This window comes from Cervus canadensis, chromosome 1, assembly GCF_019320065.1.
Source record: "Cervus canadensis isolate Bull #8, Minnesota chromosome 1, ASM1932006v1, whole genome shotgun sequence".
Taxonomy (NCBI): domain Eukaryota; kingdom Metazoa; phylum Chordata; class Mammalia; order Artiodactyla; family Cervidae; genus Cervus; species Cervus canadensis.
In genome coordinates, this window is record NC_057386.1 from 114,752,558 (window position 1) to 114,764,596 (window position 12,039).

The 12,039-nt window shown below is 54.0% G+C and overlaps 1 protein-coding gene across 4 annotated transcripts in view; it reads right to left on the minus strand.

Moving 5' to 3' along the window:
- Positions 1 to 274: 274 nt before the first annotated feature.
- Positions 275 to 12,039, minus strand: part of KIAA1671 (KIAA1671 ortholog) — a 124,851-nt gene continuing 113,086 nt past the window's right edge. For all 4 annotated transcript variants that reach the window (XM_043438093.1, XM_043438094.1, XM_043438099.1 and 1 more), the window contains 5 exons: positions 10,895 to 11,069; positions 10,022 to 10,146; positions 9,010 to 9,152; positions 6,349 to 6,431; positions 275 to 5,378 (listed from right to left, as the gene is read on the minus strand). In XM_043438093.1, the coding sequence (XP_043294028.1) occupies positions 6,353 to 6,431; positions 9,010 to 9,152; positions 10,022 to 10,146; positions 10,895 to 11,069 (522 nt within the window). In that variant the 3' untranslated portion in view covers positions 275 to 5,378; positions 6,349 to 6,352. The remainder of the gene's footprint in view (positions 5,379 to 6,348; positions 6,432 to 9,009; positions 9,153 to 10,021; positions 10,147 to 10,894; positions 11,070 to 12,039) is intronic.

Consider the following 12,039-nt stretch of genomic DNA (forward strand, 5'->3'; position numbering starts at 1 on the left):
CATGTCACTCGCATCGCCTCTGTTCTGGAGGAGCGTGGGGGTCCAGAGATACCCCACAGCCCGGAGGAAGTGGAGTTGGGGACTCAAGCTCATGCTGAGTGGAGATCCGGCTCTGCCTCCATCGGGCCCCCTTTCCCAGGACCCCTGCTGCGCCCTCCCGCAGTCGGGCCCCCCAGACTGGCCCCCCTCAGCGCGGTGGAGGGACTGACTCAGCGGGAGACAGGCATGCATGCGTGGGGGAGTCCATTCATTCACACACCGACACGCTGAGGTCTCCAGGGCAGCTCGCGTCAAAGCTTTATTTGCTGTTTCCAGAGTCTGAATGTGACATCTTTGTACATGCAAAAGGTCATTGTGTTTTAGGGCAGTCGACCAGACTCCCAACTGCTCTGCTGTGCGTATGAAATCTCTTTACAGTTACAAAATAGAAAAGCACTTGTAGACATCCGATACTCTGAGAGGTCCGGGAAGCCCCGTTGGTTTTGACGTTAAAAATATAGTTTTTTTTGTTTTGTTTTTTTCTGGATGAATTCTCAGTCACATGATTAGAGGTCCTTTCTGGGATTGAATAAAGTGCCGGTCGACCGCCTTCCATTCAAAGCCCCTGGAGTCCGTGAATTCTAAGGCAACTGCGAGGACACCAGTTGGCAGGACGCTTCAACTCTCCCGCACACAGGACTCGAGTTCCTTTTTGATCGTGACTCAAATATTGGAGGAAGGGACCCAGGAGGAAGGTCAGGAAAATACAATGGTGTAGGTATATATATACACATCTCCACTGCCCCCCATCTTACAGAGCATTCTAAGGATCGTAGTCATTGGGGAAGTCTAGGACTTGGAGGATACTGATATGACTTAAGAAGCAACGCAGTACAAAATATTTCCCGTAACACAACAGATGACTTTTACAAGCCCCGTATTTACAGGATCTATAAGGCTGTGTGGAACGAGATCACTCTTTCACACAACTGGCATTATATATATATTTTTTCTTAGGCAGGCACGACGCCAGCAGAGATGACTAAGAAAGTGCCAGGCTGATTCATGAGATGGTGTGGTGCCGGGTGTGAGGGTGACAGACAAGGGGATTCGGGGAGGATGATGGGGAGCGGCTGAGGGGTGACCTTGCCAGAGATCTCAGGCTGACTTTCCAAGAACCTGGCTTTCTGGTCTGCCCCCCCCTGCAGAAGCCAATCCAGACAAAAGATATCTCTAGAGGGGTGATGGGGGGCAGGGGGCGGAAAGCAAAGGAGACACAGACTGGCCAACACCCAGCGCGTTCGTGCCTACCGGCTTTCTACGTGGTTCTGCGTTTCCAGACCCTTGCCTTGCCCAGAATCCCAACACGGTGGCACCTGGCAGCTCTCAGCACGGGACTCAGAGTCCAGCAGTCCCCTAAGAGGGCGGAGCCCGGGATGAACTCCCATCCAGATGCGGGGTGGGTCCCTCCTACCTCATGGAATCAAGATGCCATGGGGCTTTTTTCTTTTCTTTCCCTTTCCTGTTTCAACACACGTCGAAAGAGGAAAGACACAGTCCGAGTAGTAACTCCACGGCTGAAATAGGAGGGAGGGGCAATTCCCAGCGGAAAGAGCCTTCCCCCCCTTCCCCATAGGCTTCACCCTGCAATGCTGGTTCACACAAAGGCCACCGTCGTCCAGCTTCCCGCGTTAAGGGGCAGGGTGGTGTGGGAAGGACCACAAGGATGGGGGAGGAGGAGGAGGGAGGCTGCCTGGAGAGCCCTCTCCTCGGGCGGGACGCTGTCTTCCACGCGGGACCTGAGTCACCTGGACGCCAGCGTTTCACTTTGGAGAAGATCTGACCACACGTCTGTAGGGTGCTAGCACTGCAATCACGCCTGGCTCCTGGGCTGTCTGGGGGCAACGCGAAGCGAGACATAAACGGACAAGGCAGCTAGCAGCACCGGGCGGAGCAGCTGAGCTCTCCTTCGGGGAAACCATGCCTCAGGGTTTTCCAAATCACCTGCACAGCCTCTGAGGCTGAGGGCCTCGGGCCCATTCCAATACCCAGAGCTGGCCTCACTTCTTCTGGGGAAGCAGAGAAGAAAGCACTGGAAGCATGCGGCTTGGCTGGTCCCCTGCAAAACCTCCCCATCTGACTGCCCTCTCCCTGAATCCCAGGCAACTGGAGGCTGTCGGGGCGCGTCGCTCAAAGCCCCCGATGTCCTACACACTGGGGGGCGGGGAGGGCGGGCGCATCTCTTCCACCGGAGTTTCTCAGGTGGCGCTGAGGGATTTTCCACAACACTGACTCTTGAGGCCTCGCCGTGGAATTTTACACGTCAAAGGCATCTGTTACCTTAGGCAAGAGACCATGAAGAGGGGGGATCGACTGGAGGGGAAAGTGATATGCACTCATCAAAAGAGCAGCTGTCAAAATGCTGATGTGCAAAGTGGGTGGGGAGAGGGAAGAGGGGAGGGAGAGAGAGGGAGAGAGAGAGAGAGAGAAAGAGAGATTATACTTTTAAAAAATCACCTATCTAGCTATCTTATTTTGGATGCATTCTGTAAAAAACTGTCATTTAAAGAACACCAAAGGCCCAGGCAAGGAGGGCTGGATGAGGGCGGGTGACTTGACTGCTGACGAATGCTTAAGGCATCATTCAGTCCGTTGAAAAGGAGACAGGTTTCCAAAGGCAGCTCCAGGAGAACTCAAGAAACCAGCATACATACAACCCCCTGCGTGGCCCCCAAGGGCTCACCCCGCTTAGAAAGAGGAGACGTAAAAGAACCCACTGGCCTAGCCGGCTGTCTGCAGAGGCTTCCAGCAGAGCGGCGGTCGCTGGAGACGTCATTGTACAGATCGCGGCCGGAGCCGGAGGTCCCGGGAGCCTGCGTTGAGCTGGTGGCTCCTTGACCCACTGAGACTGTCTGCTCTGCGGGGGAGGGATGAGGCTGCTGCGGTCAGTTTCAAGGGATGGACTCTGCCCATCCTCGTCACCAAGGAATTAAATGGATTTTTATTTCCAGTCCGGGAGTGGGAGGTTAGGTAGACGCTCTCCAGGTTGATCTCGTTTTTGAGGGTTTCTTCCTTTCCTCTAGGGTAAACTTGGGCTGAAACATGACTGACGGAAAACTGAGCCTGGCGGGCCCTGACTGAACACAGCAGGTCACTCGCGCTGCCTGAGACGGAACCAAGGGGCCTCCGCGCCTTGAGAAAGACACGGGAAGACCACCGCCAGGGAGAGGGGTCAGGGTCAAGGTAGGGGACCTGTTGACCTGGAAAGTCACTGCATCACAATGAATAAAAGGTGAACTGCATCTTAAAAAAAAGAAGACAGAAAAATCAACTGACACAGATCCTGAAAGGATTAAATCCCCAAATGGCCGGAGAGAACGGACTGACTGCAAACTCAGGGGATGAAGAGGATGCAAACTACGGTCAAGCAGGACCAACCCTCCGGACACAGAAGCACACAGCTGCCGGCGACAGGCTCCAACCACGGCCCGTCCTAACCCTAACCCACAGGACTTGTGGGGGAGGGCCCCCCACTCCGCCTCAGTCACTGTCCACTGTCTGAGCCACAACCCCTCTCTGGCCCAGGTGTTGGTCGTAACCCAGAGCAACAGGATTGGTCTCCATCCTCCAAGAGAGGGAAGAGGCAGTGAAGGGAGAAAAGAGAGGAAGGAGAGATGGGGCGACGATAGAGACTGAAGGACGGAGCGGGTGGCCAGGGAGAAGGGAGGTGTGATTTGACAACATCGGCAAAGAATGGATTTCTCAAAGAGAGACTTAGCAAGCTCAGCCCCCACGCCCCGTAGCAATTGTGGGCGGCTCTATGACCTGCCCAAGCATCCTTCTCTCAGGTGGGCGGCTCCCGGGCAAGGTTGGCACAAAGTTTATGGCGACTCCAGACGTGGCAGGTGGGCCGGCCATCTCTGGGATGTATGCTGAAGCCTTGGGCCTAAGAGGTGGAGGAGGCTAGTGTGCAGAAATTTCAAAAAAAAAAAAGAGGACACAGTAAGACAGTGACTGGAGATCCCAGAGGTCTTGGAGGTTTCTGGGAATGAGCTTAGAGTTGGCAAGAACAAGAGGTCAGCCAAGGCTGTACCTGGTTACCCAGCATCCTCCAGGTCTGTCTGGAGTCCCTGGACTGGGGGTCAGGGGAGTGGAAGGACTCCCCTCCAGAGACGGGCTTTCAGCAAGGCCCTCCCTTCCTGCATTTGGACCTAGAAAAAGCACCTGGTCAGCTAGGACTGGGGGGCTGGCGGGGGAGGTGGGTACAAAGGAGAGGCGAGAACAAAGCCAAAGGACCCCTCATTCACCGTGTGCCCTGAGGCCAATGGGGAGCGCTTCCTTCCGTGCCAGCCAGCAGCTCAGGTCGTGTTCAGAAAAGGACTCTGCAGAAAAAGACTCCAGGGGCGGGTCTGATGTCTGGGAGGGAAAGGCACTGCCGTTTGGGCTGCCGGTTTTGGAAGCCTTGAGAGCGAAGGTCACCCCACAGAAGTTCGGAGCTCTCACAAGAAGGAACCAGCAAAATGTACACCAGGGTGGCAATGGCCGTTTAAAACGCTTGGGGGCGGGGAGAAGATAACCTGAGATGATCGGATACTTCAAGCAGACTACGCGCACGCCTCTCCTCCTGTTCTGTAGCGTGAAAACATACATAGGTACTGAATTTCAGAGAAAGTTGGTGAGATTATTGCTTTATCGCCTTCTGAAGCAAACAGATGGGAGGAACAAGGCAACAGGCCGGCCCTGCACACAGCCTCGCTGGGAGGATAAACAGACTTGAAGGAACCATGGCCAGGGTGTTTAAAGATTGGAACTGCTGATTTCTTTGAAAGGGAGAAGGAATTCGCCAAAGGAGCGATCGAGACCTGCCCCCCCCCCACCCCCGCAATCCGGTGGTACTGCCTGGACCGCTGGTTACAGCAGGAAATGAATGGGGTTCATCTTCCTTGGAAATGTCCTTTTGAAAAAGATCGGCCCTGGGGTGAGGGGCGAAAGAGGCGCTTTCATGATTCAGAACCCAGGGGAGACGGTCCAGCCTTTATATCCATGTTCCTGGAGCTTCGCAGGGGTCTAAAAATGCGTAGAAATGCACATTTTTATGTTTAAAAAAAAAATCCCAAAAAAACAAAACCACCAGCATGGACATTTCTGGACCGCTCGGTCTCTTCCCCAGCCTGAAGAGCTGTCTGCGGAGACGGTGCACGGGCTTGTGAAGGGTGAGCCTTCCTCCCTGATCCATCGGGGGAGCCTGCGGGGGGCGGGCACTGGGACGCCTTCTCCACCTGACGGACAGACCGACCAGAGGGACCCAGGCATGTGCAGGAAGCAACGGCAGCGGCGGGACCTCGTCTTCGGGTTCGGACAGTTAAGGCTTGTTCGTTAGACGTGGCGGTGTCCCCTGTCTGGAGAGGACAGGTGTCAGCAGGGGGACGTGAGACCCCACTTCTCCCCAGCATCGAGCCCGCAAAGCTTTCCTGCTGCCCCCCAAGATGCCACCCCAACAAGCCACGGGCCAGGAAAGGCGTTTTCTTTTTTTTTTGAGGAGTGGGATGAAGAAGGCGGCGGGAGGCGGATACGATGGAATGAGCCTGCAGTTTAGGGTCAGGTCAGGGGGCCAGCTTGGGTGCCCTCAAATGGACTGCTGGAGGCCTGACTGAGACACCACGGGTACAGCACTCAACGCTGAACAGACACAGGCTCGGATCCCCTCTCCAAAACCCTAGAGCGCAGTTTATAGGAGAACTCAGAGATACTTTTGGAGTCTATTATATACGTGTGTGTGTGTGTGTGTGTGTGTTCAGTGGCTTCATTAGTATCCGACTCTCTCGTGACCCCATGGACTGTAGCCCGCCAAGCTCCTCTGTCCGTGGGGTTCTCCAGGCAAGAACACTGGAGTGGGTTGCCGTGCCCTCCCGCAGGGGATCTTCCAGACCCAGGGATCGAATCTGCATCTCTTAAATGCCCTGCACTGGCAGGCGGGTTCTTTACCACTGGCACCGCCTGGGAAGCCTCGTGCAGACTACACAGGAATGTAGAAATTGGGGGCAGTTGGGGGCAAAGATCAAAGCTGATCTTTGATGTCATTTTACGAAGTGGGGCTGAGATTCAGCGAGCAGGGCTGGCCGAGGGCATGAGACCAGAGTCCTGCCCGTCCCTCCCACCCCAGGCTGCCCAGCGGAGTGGTTTTCCCTAAGCTGTAGCAGACCACCGCCCTCATCTTTCCAGGAACCCAGGACACCCGCACCCACGTCTTCCCTTCTCCTTCCAAGGTACAGCACTTCAAGTCTCCGAGCCTTTGCTTCCCGGCCCAAGTTCCCTACTCCTCGGGTTGCAGGCTCTGCCCGAGTACCCACTCCAGGGCCACCCCCATACCTGCTCAAGCTTGATTCTCATACAGGCTTTGTCTCTTCTTGGATTTCAGCTCCTTCAGCCACTGGGGAGAGGGCTCTTCCGATCTGAAACCACAAATCCAGTGGGAGTCAGGTGCCAGCCTGAGTGAGGGCTGGGCCTGCGGGCAGGGCTGTGTGGGACCCAAGTCTCCCACCGTTGTGCCAGGGTGGGGGGGCTGAGCCACGCTCGCGGGTGGCAAAGACACCCAGGTCTGTGTGATTGAGACAGGAACTAACCAAGGCACCCCCAAATTCCCAAATGGGAAACGTTCAATACATCATGGTACGTTCATTCTATGAAACCATCTGCAGCAGAAACTCAGGCTCACATAAAATTATTTCCATCCATCCGTCACCCAAATATCCATCCATCCGTCCATCTCTCTACCCATGCAAATGCTGGTGAGGGTTAAAATTCTAGGCTAGGCCACAGTATCCAGCTGCTCGCTCAAACATTATACTAGATGTTTCTGTGAAGGTATTTATTTAATTTTTTTTAAGATGAGGTTAACATTTAAACCAGTGGTCTCTGAATAAAGCAGATTACTCTCCCTAACATGGGTGGACCCCATCCAACCAGCTGAAGGCCTTAATGAAAAAAGACCGACCTCCCCAGAAGGGGGAATTCAGAAAAGATACTGCCTTTGGGACTTGAACTGCGACACTGGCTCTTCCCCAGGTCTCCTGCCTGCCTGCCTGGCCTGCAGATTTCAGAACTCGTCAGCCTCCATAATCATGAAAGCCCATTCCTTAAAATAAAGCCTTCTCTCTTTCTTTCTTTTCCAGAGTATACATCTTAATGGGCTATGTTTCCTTGGAGAACCCTGACTAGTACAATGCCTGTAAGACATAGATAGATTAGACAGGCCTTATGTTTATCGAATAATTAACAACAATTGTTTGAGGGAGGTACAATCTGTTTCAGCTTTTTCTAAAACTGAAGACTATACATCCAGAAAGCACTCAGGTCACAAGTTCATTTTCCCCAAGTGAATACACTTGAGTCATTACCATCTGAATGACAACCCTTTTGAGTGTTTTATTTTTCACTTTCTTCTTTACGTATCTTTTGTCCTCAGAATGGCTTGTCATGAGAACACATCATTTGAACAAAAATGATGAAGTCAAACAGAAACTCATGAAATGTTTTTAAAGGAAAGACAGATCATGCTTATGAAGACTTTGATGGCCATGGAAGAACCATCATATGAAACATGTAACCGGAAAAGAAGCTGTGTGTAGTGTATGCTATAATCTTGACTACATTTAAAAACCACTGAGGAAGAAAAGCCCAAATTTCACCATGGTCGTCTTTGAGTGGGGGGTGGAGGTGGGCAGCGGTGGTGTCAGATCTTGGCTGGTTTTCTTTCCTGCTTTATATTCATTTTATATTTTCTACAGTTCCTACGGTGAGGGTGTATGACTTTTATAATCAAACACACGTTCACACAAGACCTGACCTCTGTTGGTCTCAGAGAAATCTACCGACTCCACAGTCCTGGAGGGCTTGGGGACGCTGGTGACTTGGCTGGGGGTGGGGTGGGGGTCTGCGAGGAAGGAGAGGTCCCCTGGGGTTAGAAAGGGGTTTGAGTGCCCCCAAGCAAGCCTCCTGATGGAGGCTCACGACCAGGGGGCCCCTAGTCTGGGGGCCCCTCCCGCCCTGGAGAAACACTGGCACCCTTAGCTGACTCCAGGGCAATTCTGGCGTCCCCAGAGCAAGAGAGAGGCACCATCTCGGGACTTCCCTGGTAGTCCAGTGGCTAAGACTCTGCGCTCCCAATGCAGGGGGCCGGGGTCTGATCCTTGGTCAGGGAACTAAGATCCCACGTGCTGCAACTTAGAGCTCACAAGCGGGGACTAAAGATCCAGTGTGCCACAACTAAGACCTGGAGTAGCCAAGTAAATAAATACTTTTTTTAAAAAAGAGAGAGATAGCCACCTTTTCTCCCTCTCTCATCCTCTTGACCTCTGCTTCCCACAGCCCACTCTGTGCTCCAGTATCACACACTGCCCACAGCACCCAGTTCTACCGGGTCTCTGGGCCTTTGCACGTGACTTTGGCTGCCTCTTTTGTCTTTCATGACCCAGCTCAGGCATGCCTTCTCTTGGAAGCCTTTCCCACACCCTTCCTCAAGTCTGGGTTCTGAACCCTTCTTCTGCCTTCCTCTATCACCAAGGGCAGATATGAAGGTAGACAGTAAGTAACTTGGACTTTGAAGGTTACAGGGTGTCTGTGTCAACGCATCAAGCGGCAGGCGCATGAAGAAGGCAGCCGCGGACAACCTTTCCATGATGGCTGTGTGCCAATAAAACTTTGTTAACAAACACAACCCTTCCATGATGGCTGTGTGCCAATAAAACTTTATTAACAAACACTACCCTTCCATGATGGCTGTGTGCCAATAAAACTTTATTAACAAACACTACCCTTCCATGATGGCTGTGTGCCAATAAAACTTTATTAACAAACACAACCCTTCCATGATGGCTGTGTGCCAATAAAACTTTATTAACACACACAGATGGTGGGCTGAATTTGACCTGTGGGCTATAGCTGGCCAACCCCTGCCCTATCATGGCTCTTGTATGACGATAACAGTATCAGGAACAAGTCCTAACTTTTATGTGTCAGCCACGCTCTCACCTCTCATCCTTCTCCATGCTGGAGGGTAGCACGCGACTGCCCAGCACCCCAGGCTGGAAGGGAGACTTGGGGGTCTTGGGCTGGGGGGCCCAGCCAGGGGCTTCGCTGGGACTGTCTGCCTCTGGCCTCTTGTGCAGCTGAGCCTGGAGAGAGAAGACAAGGGTGGAGTCTGTAAGCTGCCTTTGGCCTGGGGAAGGGCCCCATCCTACCTGACCGTGGAGGCCAAGAAAAATCAGAGGCCGGGTTTGTAGTCCAAGAGGCCACCCGTGACCACTGGGATCAAACAACCATCAGAAATTCACACCATCACATTATCTTTGGCTGAAAGGCCACCACGAGTGGTGTCCTCATCACAGGCCCTTCCGTCTCTTCTAGTTTCCTGAGAACCCCACGATGGAGACAAGAGTTCATCTTATGGCCAAGGACCAGCTCTTCTAAGCTCCTCGTTCTGGTGAATGTGAATCAGTGGGGTTTCTGACTATCAGACTCGCAGGAGAAAAAGGCCATCATTTTTGGAGGACCCGGAGGGAATGGCGTGGCTTGGAAGGGCGGGCCGGGGCTCCGACGGCGGCAGATGGCGCCTGGCCCCGCGGGTAACGGTGGCACAGCCCCTGCTGCGTGGTCGTCCCCACCACCGCCCGCCTGGCAGCCTGTGCACTGGGCTCCGGACTCTTCCAGGCCTAAGCTCCAGGACACGCGTTTCCGGGGTGGAGGCTGGCTTTCTGTATTTTATAGAGGAGTAGCCTAAAGGTCAAAGGTCGAAGGGTTTGCCCAAAGTCACAGGGTTTTCCAAAGTGGGATCCGCCTGAGGTCTGCCCAATGCCGACCCCGGGACTCATTTGAGAAAAAGCCCGGCAGCCTCCACAGGGCCTCTGCCCCGTCCTGTAAGCAGGGCCTGTCCCTGCCTCCAGCAAGGCCAGGAGGGAGAGAGGAGAGGAGGGGGGAGGCGGGTGAGAAACACGGGCCTGTCTGTTCTGCGGCCACGCGCAGCTCTGGATGCTAGGTCCCACACCTTTAGTGCAGCCGGGTCCACGCCGGGAAATACAGGCATCCTCTGAGGTCTGCAGACGGGTGACCTCTCGGCCCTGGGCGTCCTCTCCTCCTCGTCTGACTCCTCCTTCCTCGGGGATTTCTCCTCTGTTGCAAAGAAAGGATCCTGAAGTCAATGGCAGCCACCGTTCTGAGATTCTGGCTGTCTGTCTACAGACCAAGTCCAACCCTTTAGCCAGGAATCACACGGTTCGCCATGAACTGGCCCTGCCTTTGCAGCAAGATTCCTGCTAGTCCCCGCTTGGGCAAGGCTGAACTGCTTAGAGAGACCCTCCTTGAGATTACCCAGCCCCGCCACACCCACGGAATATTCTTTCCACATCTCTGACCCTTTGATCCCCTTGCTGTTTTCACCCAGAATACCTTTCCCTGGCTAATTCCTATCTGCTCTTTAAGATCCAGCTTACGTTTTGACATGGAATGCAGACAAGGAAGCCCTCAGAGGAAAACCTATAGCCGTGAATGACGGATCAGAAACCCCAAAAGACTGGTAATAAATGAACTGGTCTTTCAACTCGAGAATCTAGACGAAAAGGCCAGCCAAGAAAACGGCAGAGAGGGTAAGGGTGACTCGGATAATGATAAAAGCGGAAACAGTGAAAGCCTAAAGTTGTGTCTCAGTCCCTTGCAACCTATGGAGCCCCAATTAATAGAGAATCGGCAAAAAAATTTTCCTACTTAGCTTCTAGCAAGCTCGGTGTAATGAGAAATCACAGTTTCTTATGTTACTGCGTTCTGATGTCCTGCAGCCTTCAAAGTCAGAAAGCTATTCCCAGGGTTTACCCTAACTCGTTCCTGTGAGCCAGTGCGCGCCCGCGGAGGAGACGGGGCGTACCCGTGGAGTCCCGGAACATCCACGCGCTGTCGGGCTCCTCCTCCCAGGCGGACCTGCCGTCTGGCTCGCTGGTGCGGCTGCGCCGGAGCGAGCGGGCGGTGGGAGCGCGGCGGCGGCTGCTCTTGCTGAGCTGCACCCGGGTCTTGAGGGCACTTGAGTCGAGCACTGAGGTTTGCTGTCGGAGCGGCGGGGAAGAAGAGGGAAAAGATGAAGCTCCGGAGACATAAAGGGAGGGCACCGCCCCCGGGAGGGTGCGTAGCTGCGCTGATACGCACAAGATGCCATCTAAGGGGGCACGCGGACCAGCATTTCCGCCTTCTCCTAGGAACCTAAGGCCTCGAGCCTACATTCCCTGTGAAGGATACCACGTAGGCTGATTCTAAGAATCAAATGAACCCGGAGTGCCCCACGCAGTGCCTGGCACATTGTGGGCACATAATGCAAACACCGCCCCCCTCCTGGTGACACCATCCGAGCAGGTGAGCTGCAGCAGTACATTAACGGGAGCTCAATACACGTTTGTTTGTTTGTTGAATAAACAATTGAACATATCGCCTTAACTAAATCCTTACATTGATTTTACTCCACACAGGGTCCACGAGCTGAGATTCTCAAGGTGGTCCTTCCTCTACCCACAGTAATTCAGGAGGCAGGGGGGAGCTGGTGGAGCAGCCTACTCAGTACCAGGCATTTGTTTTCAAGCAGCATGCTCTGAGCAGAGGCGGGGGGAGGGTCAGTGATGGTTTCCAAGATCACCACCTTTCCTGCTGGAAGGGCCGGGCGGGGGCAGACCCCCCCCGGCTGAGCCCAGCAAGGAGGAGGTGGGGCAGCTGTGGCTCAGTGATCCCCCAGGAGACCACGGTGAAGAGATGGGAGCCTGGGGATCATATCCCGGTCACTTCAATTCCTAGCTGTGTGACCTCAAGCAGGGGACTTACCCTCTCTGAGCTGAGGTGTCCCTATTTGTAAAAATGGAATGATATCCCCTTCCTAGAGGGGCTGCAAGACTTCAGGGAGCCCAGGCACGGACAGCCCCGGTTCCAGCAGCATCTGAGCCAGGCTCATGGCCGAGAGCTGTTCCTACGCGAGGCGTCTCTGTGCCCCGCCGGCTCGGGTCCTGGTGTGAAATGTTGGATTCTTCCTCT